The 20,877-nt window shown below is 44.0% G+C and overlaps 2 protein-coding genes across 3 annotated transcripts in view; one reads left to right on the top strand and one right to left on the bottom strand.

Annotated features, from left to right (window-relative positions):
* cdc42bpb (CDC42 binding protein kinase beta (DMPK-like)) overlaps positions 1–10,492 on the top strand; it is a 48,724-nt gene extending 38,232 nt beyond the window's left edge. Inside the window, exons 25-38 of one of the 2 annotated variants that reach the window (XM_040124512.1) lie at positions 124–260; positions 345–484; positions 2,018–2,099; positions 2,187–2,403; positions 2,761–2,823; positions 3,110–3,351; positions 3,458–3,812; positions 4,031–4,128; positions 4,215–4,299; positions 4,454–4,571; positions 4,857–4,974; positions 7,404–7,512; positions 7,895–7,956; positions 9,509–10,492. In XM_040124512.1, the coding sequence (XP_039980446.1) occupies positions 124–260; positions 345–484; positions 2,018–2,099; positions 2,187–2,403; positions 2,761–2,823; positions 3,110–3,351; positions 3,458–3,812; positions 4,031–4,128; positions 4,215–4,299; positions 4,454–4,571; positions 4,857–4,974; positions 7,404–7,512; positions 7,895–7,956; positions 9,509–9,631 (1,949 nt within the window). In that variant the 3' untranslated portion in view covers positions 9,632–10,492. The remainder of the gene's footprint in view (positions 1–123; positions 261–344; positions 485–2,017; positions 2,100–2,186; positions 2,404–2,760; positions 2,824–3,109; positions 3,352–3,457; positions 3,813–4,030; positions 4,129–4,214; positions 4,300–4,453; positions 4,572–4,856; positions 4,975–7,403; positions 7,513–7,894; positions 7,957–9,508) is intronic. The other variant, XM_040124513.1, reaches the window with a different exon arrangement.
* Positions 10,493–16,375: 5,883 nt separating this feature from the next.
* gpr132b (G protein-coupled receptor 132b) lies at positions 16,376–18,262 on the bottom strand. The gene has a single exon (XM_040125789.1). It carries the CDS (start codon positions 18,167–18,169, stop codon positions 17,087–17,089), a length of 1,083 nt encoding a protein of 360 aa, XP_039981723.1. The 5' UTR covers positions 18,170–18,262; the 3' UTR covers positions 16,376–17,086.
* Positions 18,263–20,877: the final 2,615 nt, after the last annotated feature.

The following is a 20,877-nucleotide window of genomic DNA, read 5'->3' as shown; positions in this document are numbered from 1 at the left end:
GAGTGAATAGTCATGCTTTGACAGCAACAGCAACCAACTTGGTCTTCTTAAATACTTTGTTCTGATTCTGTCATGTCTAAAAAGGAAGTTTCTCTCAGTCAAACTCTTCATGTCTTTCTGCAGTGTGTTCCTTCATCTGCCATGTGTCCTGTAAAGACCATGCTCCCTTGGTCTGTCCTATCCCAGCAGAGCAGGCCAAGAGGCCTCAGGGCATCGATGTCCAGAGAGGCATCGGCACTGCGTACAAGGGCTACGTTAGGGTAAGAGCACTGGTGAAGTGGTTCCACCGTGGTTCCACCGTGGTTCCACAGTACCAGACTCACATGTTGCTTTCTCTCTCTCAGATTCCAAAGCCCAGCGGTGTGAAGAAGGGCTGGCAGCGAGCGTTTGCTGTGGTATCTGACTGTAAACTGTTTCTCTACGATGTCCCAGAGGGAAAATCCACCCAGCCAGGGGTAGTGGCTAGTCTGGTCCTCGACCTCAGGTAACCTGTCCACCTGTCTGTCTGCTCACCTCACGTCATGAAGGCTTAGGCAGTCTTAGGCCTTTTGGGCAAGTCCAGGTAGTTTTGAGAAGGCTCGTGCTGATTTTTGGAACGGTTTGAGTAGTTTTGAAAATATTCGGGTAGTTTTTAGGAAGGTTGTGGTAGTCGTAAGACATTTCAGGGAGTCTAGAGAAGATACAGATAGTTTTGAGAAGGTACAGGTAGTTTTTGAGAGGGCGTTTCTCATGTAGTAGAACTGTGGATCTTAATCTATCCAATTTATTTCATGTGTAGCAGTTGCTACACTTCAAATTTAAATTTGCACTTCTTGAAAATCAGGGCGCCACCTTCAATTGATGGAAATAGATAAACCAAATAAACCAGTCATATAATCAGGAGTAGAAAACTCTCAATTCAGGGATCTCTGTCTCTGCTTTGAAAAAACACCATGATGTGGCAATAAACTGAGGATATTTATTTTTTAATTACCAGGCTGCAGAGCCAAAGCCCACTGTTATAGTTTATTAGTCTACATTTTATGCTTTGTAAAATGTATTATTCGTGTTAATGTTAATATTAACCTTTTCTTAATATTCTATTGAGTAAATACTGTTTATTTACACCTCATTATGTTCTGTATAGGTCTACTTATTCTTAGACTCACAGATTGAGCAAACTGTTTTAAAAGAGGGAGGATTGTAGTGGGAGCACTGGGATGTCAGGTGTGACACATTACATATAATATTAAGGAAAGCATATGGTTTTAACTGAGATCCATATAATAAAGTATAGTCCTATAGTCTAGTTTAAAAACTTATGATCCATTAAAGGTTATAAAAGGCCTACAGAGACATACCAATCCATGGTCACTGGGCGGCAGTGTGGTCACACGGCAAACAATGTATTATTTTTGGAATTTCTTTACTTGGTCAGTTCACTTCACCCAAATATGGGAGTTAAACCAATTTTCATAAAAATATAAACTGAGAAATAGCAGTGTTGTGTCATTAAGGAATACATCTACAATTTATGACAGGGTCTGTTAAGGCTCTTAAGGGAGATGGAGATGGGAGAGTGTGTGTGTGTGTGTGTGTGTGTGTGTGTGTGTGTGTGTGTGTGTGTGTGTGTGTGTGTGTGTGTGTGTGTGAGAGAGAATGTAAGACAGAGAGAGAGAGACACTGCTGATAATGATCATTTTTCTTTATGAACCATATTTCAGTTTTTGGAATAAAGTCTCTGTTCTGTGTCCTCTTCCTAAGATGCACATTCAGGCTGTCCCCAAAAGTTTGTAAAGCGAGTTCATGTCCCCTGTTAATTTTGTTATCAGATCATCAGCATCCCTGGGCTGGAGGGGGTTGGCGCTTTGCGTGACCAATGTATATTCTGACACTTTTATTATAAGAGGTGAAAAGGCCATTTGGCAAGTCCTTGGAGTGTCTGAAAAGTTTAGTAGTGTCTTCACTACTAATGTGATTGTTAATACATTTTTTATGCTGATATGGGAAACATCTTAACGTTTATTTTCTGTTTTAGAGACGAGGAGTTTTCCGTCAGCTCTGTCTTGGCGTCAGATGTGATCCACGCCACCAGGAAGGACATCCCTTGCATCTTCAGGGTAGGAAACCCCGTCCCCTCTGACGCCTAACTGTCTGACCTCTGAGGTGTGGTCTGTCCTGATTGTGGTTGTTGTTGTCATGATTAGGTGACATCATCGCAGCTGATCTCACAGCTCTCCTCGGTGTCTCTGCTGGTCCTGGCAGAGAGTGAGGTGGAAAAGAGGAAGTGGGTCCGAATCCTGGAGGGTCTGCAGAGCATCCTGACCAAAAACCTGCTCAAGAGTCGGCAAGTCCACGTTCTGCATGAGGCCTACGATGCTTCACTTCCCGTCATCAAGACCACGCTCTCAGCTGCAGTGCTCGGTCAGTGAAAACCACTACTAGCTACTACTGTGTACCGCTGACAAAATGAAGTACTGTAATTCTCTGAAGCTCTGATTTTTGTTTTTACACTTGACTTTTATTTTCATGTTAACAAAAAAAAATGTTTGTTCGGAGGGGTTTTGAGAAGGTTCTGGTTGTTTTAATAAGGTTTGGAATCTTAAAATACGATATTTACTGTGGATGTTAGTCTCATAAATGTCTTGTTTTTGATATGTTCAGTTTGGTCTTGCTGATTTATGGTTTCAGGCAGCATGGGTTGTGTTTTAGGTGCCAAGATCTCAAATGAATCCTTTACAATTCTGAAGATTTTCTTAAACACCTTTTCTCTGTCTGCAGATCGAGAGAGGATCGCCCTTGGAACAGAAGATGGGCTGTTTGTGGTTGAGGTCACCAGAGACGGTGAGAGGGACAATTGGATGTTCGGATCAAACTTCTGCTTAAGCTAAAATCATGTTTAAAATTTACGTGACACAGCATGTATAATACAACAGCAAATTAAACCACGTGTAGCTTGAAGCTTAAGTGTACTTAGTGTTTTGATGTTTTACCATGATACAGAACCTTAAGTGTATTTTCATCAGCATGGGCAGTTAGTGAAAACAGACCATCTAGAGTCCAGGGTGAGAAACATCATGTCTAATTTTCTGTCTATAGTAGAAATGTAATCCTTGTCTCTGTTTTACAGTGATCGTGCGAGCAGTCGACAGTAAGAAGGTTTATCAGATTGATTTGATTCCGAAGGAGAAAATCATCGCTCTGCTCTGCGGTCGGAACCGTCATGTTCACCTTCATCCCTGGGGGGTGCTGGAGGGCGCAGAGCCTGCCTTTGACATTAAGCTGACGGAGACCAAAGGCTGCCAGGCTCTGACCACAGGGGTACTCCGACCCGGAGGCCCAGCCTGCCTGCTGGCCGCTGTCAAACGCCAGGTCAGAAAATGGACAGTTCAGCTGGAACTTTACATGAAAACCACTGCTCTATGGTTCTTGTCGAGTTCCATTCGTGATGCTCCGCATCTATTTGCGTTCCCTCCAGGTGCAGTGCTACGAGATCACTCGAGCGAAGCCTCACCATAAAAAGCTGTGGGAGGTTCAGGCTCCAGGTGCTGTGCAGTGGTTGGGTATGGTGAGGGAGCGGCTGTGTGTCGGGTATCCTTCTGGCTTCGCTCTGTTGGCCCTGCAGGGAGAGTCGTCCCCCATCAGCCTGGTGAGCCCTGCTGACCCATCGCTGGCCTTCCTGGCCCAGCAGCCGCTGGACGCCCTGCACGCCCTTGAGGTCGGATCCAACGAGCTGCTGCTCTGCTTCAGCCAGCTCGGCATCTATGTGGATGGACAGGGCCGCCGGTCCCGAACCCAGGAACTGATGTGGCCTGCCATGCCGCTCGCATGTAGTACGTTACTCCTATTGTACTTATGTCATTATGGAGAAGAAAGTACATGTTGAACAGGTCAGACAGGTGCAGGTTGTTATCAGGTGAGTTCAGACGGGTGCAGATGGTTGTCAGGTGAGTTCAGACGGGTGCAGATGGGTGGTCTCCTGTGTCTCCTGTAAGAAACAGGTGTATATGTAATAGGTATATAGGCGTGAAACCTGTCCTTGTATCTCCAGGCTCTAACTCGTCCCACCTGACGGTCTACAGTGAATATGGAGTCGACGTCTTTGATATTCACACCACAGAGTGGGTTCAAACCATCTCTCTCCGCAAGGTAACCAATCACAGCGCAGCACAGCTTGGAACCAGCCAATCACAGTTTAGGAGTAGCTGAGAACCTTGTTCTGTCTCTGTCCTCAGATCAGACCTCTGAATGTTGAAGGGACACTAAACCTGCTGAGTTCGGAACCTCTTCGTTTGATTTACTTCAGCAACACCTCATCAGGTAACAACCATACACACGTCAAACCACAAATACTTGAACCCACAAACACACCTGAACCTGAACCCAGACGCACACCAGGACACTAACACTTCACACTCGACAGATCTGATGCTAATGTCTCTCCACCTGTCTGTCTACACCTGTCTCACCTCAGAGGGTGACCTCACCATCCCGGAGACGTCGGACCACAGCAGGAAGTTGATGGTTCGAACTCGCAGCAAGAGGAAGTTTCTCTTCAAGGTTCCCGAGGAGGAGCGAATTCAGCAGAGGAGGTGACTCAGCAAAATAAAACATCACAGTGACTCAGCAAAATAAGAGTTACTTGATAAACGCTTACAGCAAATGATGAGTAGACTTCTACACACTTTTGTGTTAGTTATTTGTGTGTGCAATGTGTTGTGTTTGACGTGTGTGTGTGTGTGTGTGTGTGTGTGTGTGTGTGTGTGTGTGTGTGTGTGTGTGTGTGTGTGTGTTTGTGTGTTTGTGTGTTTGTGTGTTTGTGTGTTTGTGTGTTTGTGTGTTTGTGTGTTTGTGTTTTTGTGTGTTTGTGTTTCCAGGGAGATGCTGAGGGATCCAGAGCTGAGGTCAAAGATGATTTCTAACCCAACAAACTTTAACCACGTGGCTCACATGGGACCAGGAGACGGGATGCAGGTCCTCATGGACCTCCCTCTGGTAACTCCTCCTCTTTAGATCACATCCTTCTCCTCATGCCGGCATGTTCTCCTCCCTCACCTCCTCCCCCCTCTGACAGCTCTGTTCATCACACTGACTCCTCCTCTCTTCTCTCTTCCTCCTCCCCCTGTCTCACCTTCCTCACCCCCTCTTTCTCCTCCTCCCTGATTGCTCAGGTTGGTGATGTCACCTCCCTCTCCCCCTCCCTGTCTCCCTCCCCTTCTTCCTCCTCCTCCCGTCACACCCTCATCTCTCCCCCCTCAAACTTTGAGCACGTCTATCACATGACGTCGGCGTCGGCCGGCGCCTTCTTGCAGAAAGACGCCTCCTCTTGCTCCTCCTCCCAGCAGAGCCTCCTGCAGCCTTCTTCCTCCTCCTCCTCTCCCTCCACCTCCTCTCTGGGAAGGGTAGGCCAGCTTCTCTCTATCTCCTTCACCCCCTGCTCACCCTCCTCCCCCCATGCTCTCCTCTCCTGCCTGGTCTGCAGTAGTCAGCTTATTGTGTTGTGATAATCCTCTTTGTAAACCTTCATCAGGGTAATGCTGCGTTCAGGTCATGTGTGATGGATCCTTATGCTTATGACCTGTGCGTGTTCACAGCATCGGATAGAGTTGGTCATGTGAGGGTTAAAATACTGTGGAATGACGGTATAATAATGTTAGTGCTGGACAGTAATTTGAAAAGTGACAGAAACCGACAGTACGACTCTGATCTCATTTTAGTGACATTGATAAGTTTATAAATCCCCTTCTTCACGCCAGTCAGGGTTCAGCTCTGTTCCACCAGCAGGTTGAAATGATCTAATTACATGTGTCCAGTCTGACTTAGATGTTGTAGAAATGCAGCTGGAGTTGCAGATCAGAATGAGTAGTTACACAAAGAGACATCGTGTCGGTCGTGTTGGCACACTTCAGCCTCAGTCGACGCAATACGAGTGAAAGGCGGTGTGTCGGCTTCGCAGGTGAGACAGGTGTGCTGGACGTCAGTGTTCAGTTTGTGCTAAAGGTGCAGCCAGGCAGAGATTATACCCAGAGGAGCTGTAAACAAGGGTCTGTGCTCTGTGACCACAGTCTGGTTTCAGATGCAGCAGTTAGTCGAAATAATGTCACTGTGTGCCCTCTAACATTCAGCTGAAGGAATAAAAGTGTTAATCATATCATCATTATCATTATCTTGACCGTAGCAACAGATGTGAAATATAACATATTCTGTTTAGATTTTAACAAACACTTAATGCAGCAGTAATCTGAAACAACCCCGGTGAAAAGAGTGTTCTAACCCTAACCTTAATGTTCAGGGGTCTGTGGTAGTGACAAATCCACAGAGAATTATCAGCTAAAGAGCAAGATATTTCCTACAGGAGTTGATAGAGACCAAAACCAGAGGTAAAAGAGAGGGAGTACTGGACTTCGATTCATCAGGTGGACACAGACGTAGCTCTAGATGAATCGTCATGTTGCTATGTAACTGCTGGATGTGCAGATGAGAAGATGGTTGAGAACATGACTTAAAATGCGATGACATGTTAGTGTGTGTTCACGACTGAAAACACGAGTTAGTGCAGGTTTAAAGTTGTAAACCAAATATGATGAATTAATATTGAGTCATAATCAGAGCTCTGCTATGACGATGGAGAATCTTGTCAACAGACTTAATTAATAAGAAATAGCATTTATTAATCGTTACTCTGGTAAATATGACCATTGATGATACTGATGTCAGGTGTTACTGCCCAGCTCTAATGTCCATTATGTTTGGGTTTAGTTTCGTTGTTGTAATTATTTTGTGACAGTAATAATTATATCTTGGATTTGATGTGAACACTGTTTACAGGCTACAGACTGGTAGTTGTGTCTGTTGTAATGATCATCGCATGTGACATGAACACAGCAGCATGTTGGAAAATGTGAGTGTGGACTTAACAGGACAGGAACAGACTGTGTAAGGAAGGGTGGATCCAGCAGCTTATCCAGTCACCTACAGAGGATTTATATTCTGGGGTTTGTTTTCTTCTTTTCTATCATTGTTTCTTATTAATCTGAATTGGAAAAACAACAGGAAAGCGATCAGAATGAAGTCCTGTGTTGGGTTATTACTTTTTCTGTCATCTTTCACGTGTCCTCTGTAGGTTCAGTGACTGGAACAGCAGCTTAATTAGACCTGTTCCTGTGCTTTCACCCCACTGCCTTCGTTCTATATATCACATGATTCCTAGCTACAGAAACCCATAGTATGAATTTCATACAAAATAACAGCTGTTCTGTTCCTGTTAAAATGTGTTTCTGAGGGGGCAGGGTTTTAAACAACCACAGGGAGGCGCTAAAGCCTGGCTTCAGACAGTTTGTTCCTGTGGGGTCCTCTTACAAATCAGTCTGTAAACCAATTCCCTGTTTGTGTGTTTATAGTGTTTTTATGTTGTGTGTGTGCAGAGTGTGATGCCTTCCTCTCAGGATGACTCTGTTAAAGATAAGCCCCGACCCCTTTCCAGTATCTCCCGGCAACAGAGAAGCAAGACACACATCACCCGTACCGCTTCAGGTAAACACACACACCTGTACACACACATCACCCGTACAGCTTCAGGTAAACACGCACCATCAGTGATGTCACAGGGTCCCGGTGCACACCTGTACATCACTGCAGCCAGGTGGGAAGTTCACCAAAAAACCAATTAATCCTACAGATACAAAATGTGGTTGATTTATTAAAATAATATTCACTGTAAAATTTGCTCCTTGAGCTTTCAGTCAGCATCTATGGTCATCATCCTAAAGAGAGCTTTGATTCAAAGCAAATTTAGCTGGAGAACACCTGTTACAGGTGCATTGCATCTGATCAGAGCTGATCATACCGAATTCTCCTGTCCTCAAATATCTGTCATGTCTGTCATCATCTGGAATCTGTGTTTCCATTGGTTCAGATTTCGGTGGAGGAGCTTCGTCTCGTAGCATTTCTGAACCAGACCAGGACCTGGACCGAGAGGTAAAACAAACACACACACACACACACACACACACACACACACACACTCTCTTAATCTAGGAACTGTCCATTTAAAAAAACTGAAACTCAGAAACCTACGTTAATGTGTGAACTATCTGTCTATAATCAATATGTTGATAATAAAAAATATATAGTGTGGTATAATAACTGACTTGGAGTTTTCAGCTCTGATTTGTTTGCTTCAGGTCAAACAGACTCTGGTGTTTGTCTGGTTGATTTGGTTTGTTAAGTCTGCGGTGAAAGGTGGAAGCCACACTGTGATGTGGACTAAACAGCCAGACTGAGACCAGGAAATAAATCATGAGACAGACATATTGATCCCACAGTCATCCTCCTGTAATGTTTCTGTACAGACAGCTCTGTTTCGGTCTCTCTACCTGACCTTGTTATTCTTGTAAATCAATAAACTGATCAGGTTCAGGAAAGAGCAGGATGACATCACCTAAACTGTCCAATCAGTGGGTTACCTGTCAGTCATGTGACATCGTGTTTACTGCTCTCGGTTTGTTTATAAAAAAAATCATTTTGGTCCCTGACTCACATTTAATCTTCGCATGAAAATGTTTCTAACAAAAACTGATCACATTTTAGTCGAGTTTGTCTCCGTTGATGTTGCATCCATTTACCATGGTTACGGCTTTTTCTGTCCTTATCATGTCCATTTACCGTGAGTATGGCTGTGTCTGTCATTGTCATGTACAGTTACCGTGGTTATGGCTGAAGCTAAATCAGGGGATAACACAGTGAATTTTCCTCGGTGAACATCTAATGGAAAATTTAGATGTTTGCCTGTTGACATTAATTCTGAACTTACGCGTTCCTTCTGAACACAACAAGAAACATATAAGACTGAAAGTGACGTTAACGTCACATCCGCAGCTCCTGACGATGTTACGTTACGAGAACTGTTTTCTAAATGTCGGCGTGCTGCCTGCATGTTGTCGTTGTTTATGTCAGATGTTTTGTTACTTCTTTCTGTCTAATTCTCATTGGATTGTAGATAAATCTGCTTCAGAACAGTCAGAGACTGTTATTGACAGACAGAACGTTACTGATTCAGATAGAAAATTACTAACAGAGACAGAACGTCACTGAATGTACAATGCTTTTTAGTAATGGTAACAGGTAAAATGGATAAAATAGCTTCTGATCAAGAGTTGTTATTGGTTATTGGGAGGAAACTAATCAGTAGCTACAGTGCGTTATATAAAACTTTGTGTTAAAACAGTCGTTAGTTCATTTGTCAAAATATCAACAATTACTATTATTTGCATTGATGAAAAATGTATTTAGTTTTTTTTTTTTTTCTTTTTCAAAATATACTTTTTATTTAGTTTTAGTCTTGTTTTCGTCGTGACAAAAATGTTTTTTTCATAGTTTTCATTGATGAACATAACACTAATATGGAACAGAACCAGAACAACTGTGGATCAGTTTTTACTATTGTCCAAATCAGCTGAACGACATCTCACAATGCCCCCCCCCCCCTCTTTCTCTCTCTCTTTATGTGTTGTGAACGTCTCTCGCCCAGCCGGACTCGGACTCCACCAAACACTCAACCCCCTCCAACAGCTCCAACCCCAGCAGCCCCCCAAGCCCCAACTCCCCCCACCGCAGCCAGCTCACCCTGGACAGCCTAGACTTGGAGCCCTGAGGTCCTGGCCCCTGCACACCTGAGGGAAAAAGGGCTGAATGAGCCAGTCAGGCTGCAGACTGAGAATTTAGATTTTATTTTGATGATTTTATTGTGGCGGGGTGAGACTGAGCTTACTGTTGCTTTTATTTTGTTGGATTTTACCTGCTGGGAAGCCCTGCCCCCTGGTTTTAACCCTGCCCCCGCTGATGGCTGCTGTGTGTTTGACCTTTGATCTTTATCCTGACTGGCTCTGTGGGACCAGTCACCGCCTCTTCTTCTTCTTCTTCTTCTTCTTCTTTGAGCTTTAGCGGGCTGTTAGCCGCTGAGCTAACTGTGGCTAACTTCCTGACAGACGCGAGGTCTCACTTTGATGGAAAAACACTGTATGAATTAATTTTAAAGTTTTGTTAAAGTTGCACATTATCATCTTCATCTTCATCTTTATTGTTGTAGAGAAAAATGATCTTTGATTTTGTGTCAGTGATGATCTTTCCTGTTGTACCCCCCTTCCTGAACGCCCTCTGACCTCAGAGCTCAGGTGGAGTCAGGTGAGGGGGGGGGGGGGGGGTCACACCTGAACACTACTGCTCTGTTTCTTCCAGAATCACCAGTTAAAGAATCTTTGTAACTAAAACCTGTTAGCAGCTGAACAGAAAACACAATAAAAGAATCTGAAGAGAATTTCACACAGTTTCTGCGTCTGAGGAGCCTGCACCCGTACAGGTGAACCAACAGGTGATGTTTATGTTTACACCAGTTTCATTATTTTTAGTCTTTCTTACAAAGGAGTTCCATTGTCAGAGTCACTGTTGGTCTTAAATTTCTACTTAATTTTTTTGTTTATAACTATTGGAATGTAAATGTGACGCTGCAGGTCGGACACAAAAAAAAATCTACGTCAAACGAAAGGCAAATAATAAAAACAGAATAAATGAAACATGAGAAAAATTAGACACAGAAAAAACAGGTGTTGACTGTGACGACATCAGTGGGGTCAGAGGAGGGGCTCTCCTCCAGACTCCATAGTGTTTTTGTCATATTTAATTTAGCTCAGAGCAGATTTCAGGTCAGGCTCCAGGCCCCTAGTAAATAATTTATTAATCCCTCAGTTGTGTCTGACAGGTCAATGAATGATTGATGAGGAGCCGTGGCCTGTCTCTGCTTGTTTACACACTGGGATTCAGCCAATCAGAGCGTCCTGATGAGAGCAGAGAGACAGCAGAGCCAATCAGAGAACAGAACAGGAATCAGGTCAGAGAGACTGTTGTTCACTTCATCTGTAAAGAAACAAAGTAAATACAGTCACTAAGTTTTCAACCACATCTTCTGGTCTTCTTCATACAGTGGAGTTTCTCAACAACTGTTGAGCAAAGCTTTTTTGTTGGGCTGCAGAATGAACCTTTAAGACTTCGTCCTCTCTTCAGTCTGAAAGTAAAAGTCACTGCACTGACTTTTACAATAACAAGACAAACCTTTGTCTCCGATCAATGTGTCACAGCCAACTGCTGAGGAAAGTCCAACTTTATACATACGACCAGCTGTAATGTGGACACATTCAGATGGGGTAGTGCAGTAATAAACCCAATCAAGTTCAGCCTCGGACTGTCTGTTTCCATCAGAAATATTTTGACCCTGAAACTCGATGCCAGCAGATCCAGTGGACACCCAGTGTAATGACAAACAGATAAAACTCAACATCTGTACAGACCTGATGAAACCACATCTGCAGTCTGCCCCACACTGACTGACAACCCGCGCTGTGGTTTGTTTTTCTCAGGTGCGGTAGCTCAAGTCAATGTCCTTCAGCATTGATGACACTGAATATCAGGTTCACTTTCCTTAATATTGGATAACGTATGTATCTTTACTTCAAACAGCTTTGTGCGTATCTCTCTTTTTTATTGCAGGTAATAAGTGTTTTAATTACTGTTTTAGGAGAATATTATCTGTAAATAAAAACAGGTTGATAGTTTTGTTTTTTAACCTGAGAAACACAAACAGTGGTCTTCATCAGGGTTGTCCAAGATGGACCAGTAAATCTAAATCTAAATCTAAACCTGGCAACACAAACTAGTGAACAACACCATGAGCCAGTGAAAGTGATGTGACAGATTGTCAGGCCAGGTGAGTGAGAAACGTTCTCATTACTTCTTCCTTTGTTCAATTCACTCATTAATACTGTCTAATTTAACTGTGTCAAACACTGTCTCTCTGCCAGGGACCTTCTGTTTTAACCCATGTCTGTTTATTTGTCAGCAGGATTACACAAAATGCACTGAACTGATCTGCACCGAACTGAGTGGAGGGATGAGGTGTGGTCCAGGAAGGAACCGTTACATTTTGGTGTGGATCCGGTTAAAGGAGAGGATCTAGGAATTTATCACTTTCCTCAACATTGCGATATAGGGCATTTTTCCACGTCTTCATCAGTTTTTCTATTATAAGAGCGAGACAGACGTGTAGGATTGTTTGGCCTCGGTGGAGGTATGAGCTGTACTAAGTGCCATTCTACTTTATTCTTAGTTACAGAGATCCTATAATATTTTCCATTCTTTCATAGTTAATGTATTATTGTCTCTTCAGTAGTTATGATTTCATCTCACAGCTCTGCCAATGCTCACTGTTCATGTGAGCAATAAAGTTCCATTATCGCTTTAACACTTCAATCTGATTACAGCTACATCATAGTCTTTTTGAAACCAGTCTTTACATCTTTATATACTGATTATACGGGATAACAAAGTGTGGTTCTTTAGTTCCTACCTGCTGTTGTTTTAGGGGGAGAGTTTTGGTCGTAACAGAAAGTTGAGTTTGAACTCTGACAGACTAAAGTTGTTTTTCCATCGCTCAGATTTTTATTTTTTATCATTCCTATGCTCATCAGTGGGGGACATCAGTGTTTTCTCTCGGTATAATGTTCTAGTTTCTGTCATGTTTCTTCTACAGTCTGAGCTGGTTGTGAGTCAGGTGAGATATTTTTCTCCCATTTCTCCTTTTTTTTCTTTCTGTTAACTGTTTTTAACCGAGCGTCTGTTGTTTCTCCAACTTTCTGCACATTTTGGTTCCCTGCAGACCAGACACCCACTGAGGCCCCTGAAGGGACCAGTCTTCTCATTTTAGTATTTTAAAATCATTATAATCATGTTACTACAAGTTAGTTATAATAATTTTCACACACTTACCTGATTTTTTTTTTTTTTTTTTTTTCCCAGGTATTTGACTTTATTTCTCTTTCCACATGCTGCCATTAGTCTCTGCAACTTCCTATTGACACACATACACACAACAGTGTTTAACCACTACCCATAAACACACACACACACACACACTCTGGTGTTCTTGTGTCCTGTTGAAACATTCAACTTCCTGTTGGGCTCACTTCTGCTTTTTTTTAAATTTCAACCTTTCAGGATTCAGAACAAATATAATCTGTAGCAGAAATGATCAGTTTATGACTCAGTTAATCTTTAACTAGTTCAATCTAAAATTTAATTGAAAATAACTTTCTGTCTCAAGATGATGTGTTAACATGCTGTTTTCTGACATTTTAAACAATCTGTTCGATTATCATCTGCTGTAAAGTCCTGATAAACATTTTAATATTACAGCAGTTCATGGCTTTTGTACTGTGGCCTTTAAATCAAAGCCTTGTGTTTACTGTGTGTAAGTAATCTAAAATAAAACAGTCAAACTCTGAGGAGAAACAAGACTGAAAACAAACATATAAACACGTTTGAGCCAATGTAAAGAAAACAGACACGTATAACGAGTTCAACATGTTGAAACACCAAGTTACCAAATATGTTAGCACACACAAGGAATTTGGTTCCAGCAGTTGGTGACTCTCAAGCAATACACACAATACACAGACAATGTACTTACAGACAATACACAATATACAATTAAAGTACAGATGATATAAAAGATAACCAGTATACATAAAGTGCCCGTGATAGTGGTGGTGCAAACAACAATAGTGTAAAAAAGGTTGTGTCCAGTGTGTGAGGAATCTAATGATTTTCTTTGCCCGTTTCCTGGTTCGTGAAGAGTAAAAGTCCTGGAGGGGCAGATGAACGCCGATGATTTGTTCTGCTGTTCTTACCGTTCGCGTCAGTCTGTTCCTGTCCCATTTAGTGGCTGCTCAGAACCAGACCGCGATGGATCTGCACAGGATATGTTCGATGAATGCGGTGTGTGACAGCAGCTCCTGTGGCAGACCATACTCCCTCAGGTGCTGCAGGGAGTACGTCCTCTGCTGGGCCTTTTTGAGGATGGAGTTGATATTGGTAGTTCCCAGAAAGTTGAAGGCGTCCACGGTTGACACGGGGCTGTTGGATGTTGTGAGGGGGAGCAGTGCTGAGGGGTGTCTCCTAAAGTCCACTGTCATTTTCACAGTCTTGAGCGTGTTTAGCTCCAGGTTGTTCTGACTGCACCAGAGTACCGGCTGTTCAACCCCCCACCGATATGCAGACTCGTCCCAATCTTGGATGAGTCCGATGACCGTAGTGTCGTCTGCAAACTTCAGGAGTTTGACAGCTGGGTCCTGTAGTCTGTGACGTCTTGCAGGCCTCTCCACCCTGATCTTGGGTCCTTGACTGAAAACCTTATTTTCAGCTTTTCAGTGTAGCTTCTTTTGGCCACTCTGATCTCCTTTGTCAGTGCATTTCTGGCCTGCTCGTACCGGGCTCTAATCCCACTTCTGCAGGCTTCCTCCTTGGCCTGACGAAGTTGTCTTAGTCTGGCTGGGAACCATGGCTTGCTATTGTTGTATGTGCTGAAGGTCTTGGTTGGCACACACGTCTTCAAGAAAGAAGATTTGTGAGCCTTTTTTTTTTTTCCAGGTTGCCAGTTGCGGTTTTAAAAACACTCCAACAGCTGCAGTCAAAACAGTCTGTTCCATTTCTTCACCGTTTTTCACCACAGGCTTTGCAGATATTAGTTTCTGCCTGTAGGTTGGAATAAGATGAACGGAGCAGTGATCAGAGTGCCCCAAAGCTGCCCGGGAACAGAGCGATATGCATCTTTAAGGACTGTGTAGCAGTGGTCCAGAGTGTTATCATCACTGGTTGGACAATTCATACGCTGTCTATATTTTGGTAGTTTGTGGTTTAGTTTTGCTCCGCAAAAGTCCCCAAGAATTATGAAGAGTGAGTCCGTATGTTTTTGTTCCAAGCCAGTTATCTGGTTTGCGAGGGCTTACAGTGCGTCTTTCACCCTGGCCTGGGGTGGGATGTAAACGCTAACCAGGATGACGGAGGAAAACTCCTGCGGTGAGTAACATAGCTTACAGTTTATGAACAAACGTGTTGTAACACATTTAGCATGTTTAACATCTGACGTGTAGAATCGGGAGGTGGGAGGTTTGTTCATCAATTTTCTACATACAACCCTAAAAACAATCTATAAAACCCCTACACAACCGTAAACTGAGAGTCGGTTTTATATTCAGTTGTTGATGGTCTGACTGTGTATAGGGACCAGTTCACCGTTTACAAGGTTGATACCTAACATCTAAGTAAAATGTTAACACACAGCATTTCTGTTTTTCCACCAAAATATGTGATCCTGCAGCACAACATCCACTTGCAGCGACTCCACCATTATTAAACTGTTTTATATTTCTGTTTAGACTCTCACAGCACCTGGTTCAGGTTCAGGAAAGATCCTGGTCTGGTTTAATACAGAAAAAGTTCAGTGACTTCAGACACCACTTGTTTATTTACATTTAACCAAAACCACCATCTTTTGTTGTCCACAGACAGGACTCTGGATGTGAACCTGTTCTCCGGTATCAGAATCTGAAGCTTTGGATGTCCAGCATCCACCCTGACCTCTGACCTCCGACCTCTGACTCTGGTACAGTTCGTATATGAACATAAAACCACCAGAGTTCATGTTTGTCACCACACCAGTGGGAAACTGTTTAGTGAAATATAAACCTAATTTCTAGGAGACCTGGATGTGAATGACACTCTGCTGTTGTTAGGGTCTGATCTCCACGGTTCGTCACATGCTGTGGAAACACAACAGGGAATTTTACTTCCTGGTTTAGTTCCTCTGGTACCACAGTTCTTGGAACTTTTTGGTAGAAAACTGGCTGAAGATCCTTCTGCTTCTGTTTCTCCTCTAGCCTCAGTTTTCAGTCTGGATTCTGTCTGTGAGTACACCCCCACCACAAACTGAAAACCTTCTCAGGGTCAGATCCTCTCTGCTCAGTGACCAGACTTTTATTTTGAAGCTCATGAGTTTAGAGGTACGATCTGTCAGATTTGCTTCTTACATAAAAGTACAGAGAGACAGGTAAGGCCGACTTCCGTCTGACTGACTTCCTGTCACCCGTCTGACTCCCCGTTGTCATGTTGTCATGGGACAAACAGGAAGTGCCTCACTGACATCTCAGACTTTATTTGAACCTTTGTCGACACAAATCAGATCCGTGCAGACAGAAAGTCCCTGCTTTCGGCTGAAAAACTCATATCTGCAACATGTCAGGAAATGGTGTTGGATGCAAAGGTCCATAGAAACAGTGGAGGTACTGCCACATTACTTACGTTTCCAATAAAAAGGCAAATCCAGTATGTTTTCCTGCACTACATCTGATTCAGATTTGACGGTACAAACACGAGGATAAAATACGCTGCATCGGCTTGTTTGTGACTCGTTATTAAAATCCGCGTTGGTTGTGTCCGTCTGCGCGTGGGTTCAGCTCCACCAAAGACCAAAGAAGTGTAGACAATCAGACTTCAGAGTGTGTCAGACTTCAATGTGTCCATATGTTGGACTGAAGGAAGACTGTCTCCGTCCACACGACTGCTCTCTCTGACATGACAATGATTCTACTGACCTATCCAAATATCTACTGCTCTTTATTAAGTGTCACTTTATTGTAAACTTTTTCGTCGCTGTCAGGATCTTGTAGGAATGATGTCTCAGTGATTCCGGTGATCTGATTGGTCAGTACTCGGGCTGTTGACCTGCAGCCTCTGTTACCATGGTGATCTACCCCAGCTGGATATAACCCTGACCAGCTGTCGATGGTCTGTACTGTGAGAAATGAATGTCAGGCATACACCAGGCGTCTTTTGTGATCTATTAATAATAATTTTAATGAGCAATGGAATTGTTTTATTTCTGTTTGCTTATTGTGAGAAAACATCTCAGAAACGACGACAAACACAACAGTGGGTTAAGTTTGTTTTTTTTAAAATTCCTGGTCCTGGTCTCCTTCCTGTGCTCCAGAGGATCAATCCTGTCAGTTTTAGTGACGCCATGATTTTTCTTCTAGTGCCACCCTCAGGACGAACTGTACATGTGTAGATCCATGACTGTTTAGACTATAAGAACAGAGAAATCATCTAAATCTGAGTCCGTTAAAGACCACTAGAGTCCAGCAAAGTCCTGAAGAGATCAGCAGGAACCAGCAGAACCCCTCAGAGACAGCAAAGCAATGTAGAGTCCTCAGAGGTCGGTCTGTCAGGTACCCGGTGGTTTTCCTCCTTGTGGTTTCTCGGTCACGTTCACCGCGTTCAGCTCTGTGGAGTTTTTGATGGGCTGGATCTTGTTCTGGCTGCTGTCAGATCGTGGTCTCAGGTGTGTTCGATCGCAGACCTGCACAAGGCCTCGGCTCAGCTCTTTGCGGATGTTGTCACTGGACAGGACGTAGAGGATGGGGTTGACGGCGCTGTTGACGGTCGACAGGCCGAGGGAGATGGTGTAGGGGGTGTACATGGTCTTCTCGAAGAGACAGGTGCTGTCCTCCAGCGGGGGGAAGTGGAACATGACGGCCCTAACCAGCAGGAGCAGGTGGTATGGGGCAAAGCAGACCAGGAACAGGACCACCACCGCCACCGCCAGCCAGCGGACGCGATCCTTCTGCTCCCGCCGCAGCCCCGTGCTGCGCTGCACATTGACCAGGATGCCACGGTTCGTCACCACCAGCAGCAGCAGTGGGATCAGGAAGCCGACCGCGAAGCGGCCGTAGTTGAAGCCCATCACCGTGGCGTTGCTCTGACTTGGCTCGAAGCAGCGTCCGTTGCCCTCAGCGGCGTCCCCCTCCCTCATGGTGAAGACGGGGATGTGACCGACGGCAACCAGCAGGACAATGGCGAGGGTAATGAGGACCGCGAGGCGCTGCCGCCGCAGACCGCGGGACTCAATGCTGTAGACCACAGCCACGTAGCGGTCACAGGAGATGCAGCAGAGCAGGAAGATGCTGATGTACATGTTGTTGAAGAAGATGTAGCCCGTTAGCTTACAGACGGCTGAACTCCACGGCCACAGGTGACCTCGGCTGACGTACAGCGCCCACAGAGGCAGCGTGAACAGGTAGGTGAGGTCACACAGCGACAGGCTCCACAGGTAAACGCCCAGAACGTTCTTCCTGCGTGCCTGCAGCCAGGTGAGGTAGACGGTCAGCAGGTTAGCGGGCAGTCCGACAACCAGCACGACGCTGTACAGCAGCACCAGCGGCAGGCGGCCGTCTTCATACGGAGGCTCGCACACCACCGAACTCCCGTTCGTCAGAGCAACTGTCTCAGTCACCGGCAGCTCGTGCATGATGTCTGCAGGGAGACGGAGACAACCAATCGGAATCGAGCTCAGTTTGTCTGCAGGGAGACAGAGAAACAAAGGTCACAGGAAACGGCCGTAAAAAACTGACAACAGAAGCGAATAAAACTGGACATAAAGTCCTACTGTCTGAGTCTGAGTGTCTCTGCATTATCATCTGTGCGTCTTTGTCGGTACATTTTTTACGTTTTGAAAGGAATAACAAAGTTTTAATGATAGAATTTTCCTGGGGCCTCAAAATAGATGCAGGAGCAGACGTTCGTTTTTCTGTTTTCCCAGAACTCTTGAAGGACTTCTCGTCCGTGTCGGTTTAATAGTCCGGTTTCATCTGCTGATGAAGATCATGGGATATGATCGAAAGCTCAAGAACAGCCACTGAATGGACCGTGAGGTGAGTTTGAAACGACAAATATAAGAATATGTGATTAGGTTTGATGTTTTCCAGCAGATAAGTTTAAACTGCTGAACAAACAGCAGCGGGTCGACTCGTCAGCTGACACACGAGCAGTGTTGATGATCAGAAGTCTGATCAATAGACGGCCAAGAAAATGAGAGCGTCGTATGAAGCAGCAGAAACCAGACACGACCAGTTACGGTGCTGCTCAAAATTCGAACGTAACATCGCTTTTACCTCACAGAAACATTTTGTCATTGTTTCCTGTCTGAAAGTCAACAGGAAAACCCAACCACAGTAACGGGTTTATTAAAATGTAGGCTTCAGTTTTCACTGAAACAGTCACAGTTTGACACACGAAAAACTCCCAGAAATGTGTCAAACTCAAACTGTCCACTGGACAGGTTTAGCTATTCTGATACTTTCAGATCTGTGGGGAGATTTCCCAGATTCATACAAATCATTGGATCATTCAACAATGAACTGAGCCTCACTCTTTGTTGATGCTGCAGTGTTGATATTCGGGTGAAACGTGGTTTTAATACATAAATGACATTAGAAATTCACCACCAGCTCATGTTTGACCTTCATTCAACCACATTCTTGTTCTTCTCGGTCCCTCTGAGTCAGCGTGACATTTTCAGCCATAAACGAGTCAGTTTGTTTCTACACCTGTGCGTACTTGATTCCATATGAATTATTTCAAAGTAGTTCACATACACAAACTTTGAACCTTTGCTTTTATTCCCTTTCGGTGATGATGAAGCGGAGCTGACTGACCTGCCACAGCAGAGCCACACTGACAGCTTTAATGATAATGATACTGCCATGCTAGTCTTTATTTTCCATTTTAATGTTATACTTTGTTTTAGGTTTTTATCTGTAGTTGTAGCTTGTGTACTGCAGTCATGTTCTCAAGCTGCTCTCACGTTTTGTCACGTGATGTTTCGCCGAGTCAAAGATCATTATCCACTCTTACGCGTGTTCAAATTAACACGTGACGTCATCTAGTGAGTTTTTCAGCAGGTTTTTACCCCCCTACATTCACTCCACTACATTTTTCCTACACCTTTAGTTACTAGTTACTGTTCAGATTATTGTTGATTATATTCATACAAAATATAATCAACTACACTGACTATTACAAATTAAGTTACTCAGCATTTTAGGAACCTCCACCAGCTGCAACATTAAAGCGACGAACACAGGAACGTATCAATAATCACAACACAGTAACTCAACATACATTACCCTGTAATCGGTACTTTTGATGCTTTTCTACTTCTGTGGGAGATTCTGAATGCAGGTGTTTGTACCCTGTGGTATTAATACTCTTACTTCCGGAGTTTCAAACTGTCTGTGGAACATCTAAATTCTCTGTTTTTTCAAAATAAATTCTCACACCTTCTCACACTGGGCTTCTGCGTTTCTCCCGCTGAGCCTTGCACATGAATGTTTCATGACCAACTGAACGCACACGACCGTTTCTGCTGGAAACAGAAGCTCCATTGGAATTAGAGCAGCTGTGCTCTGATTGGCCAGTTGTCACTGCGACCTCACTCTGACATCAGTTTCCCTTCAGATCAATAATGTAATATTAACACGTTACAATCCAATCGATCGGATGTCGTCGGTTTACCTGACAGTCACCTGTCAACCAAACTGAGACTGACAGCAGCGTCCAATCCCGTGCTCCGGATGTTGGAGGTGGGCGGGGCAGAGCTTTAATTATTGATTATTAGTGCTCTCTAAATCTGCACTTCAAATGGTACAGTGATCTGGACCGATGATAAATTCAGCTTTAAACCACATATTGATGCACTAATAACTGAAGAATTAAGAACAAGGATCAGGTTTTTCTACAGAACCAACACTTGTTTTTGGCTGCGTTTCGTAGGCGGAGGATTTTGAAAACAGTCTTTGTCTGTGTTTCGATTTTGGTGATGTGATTTACAGACAGGCGGCGACGCCCCTACAACTCATCCCTGTTTTCTGTATCACAAAGTGGGTTGGCCCCCCCTTCCATTAGAGCGAGAGAGAGAGACCAGCCTTTGTTTTTATGTATCTATAAAGGGCTTCTCCAAATATCGCCCTCAAATTTGACATCACTTATTGGCTGGAGAGCTGGAACACAGGCCGGCTGGTGCTGCAGGTCCAGAGAATCAACACTGATCTGGGAAAGACCGCTTTTGTACCTTGAAACTTGATACGCTGGTTCCAATGGGTCAGTCCAGAATTGTAGTCAAAACCCTCATTGATTTTAGCTGTGACGGTTTTTAACTTGTTTTTAATTGACTCATTG

This window comes from Xiphias gladius, chromosome 4, assembly GCF_016859285.1.
Source record: "Xiphias gladius isolate SHS-SW01 ecotype Sanya breed wild chromosome 4, ASM1685928v1, whole genome shotgun sequence".
NCBI lineage: Eukaryota > Metazoa > Chordata > Actinopteri > Istiophoriformes > Xiphiidae > Xiphias > Xiphias gladius.
Note: the sequence above shows the minus strand (reverse complement) of the source record. Positions and strands in the feature narration are given on the sequence as shown.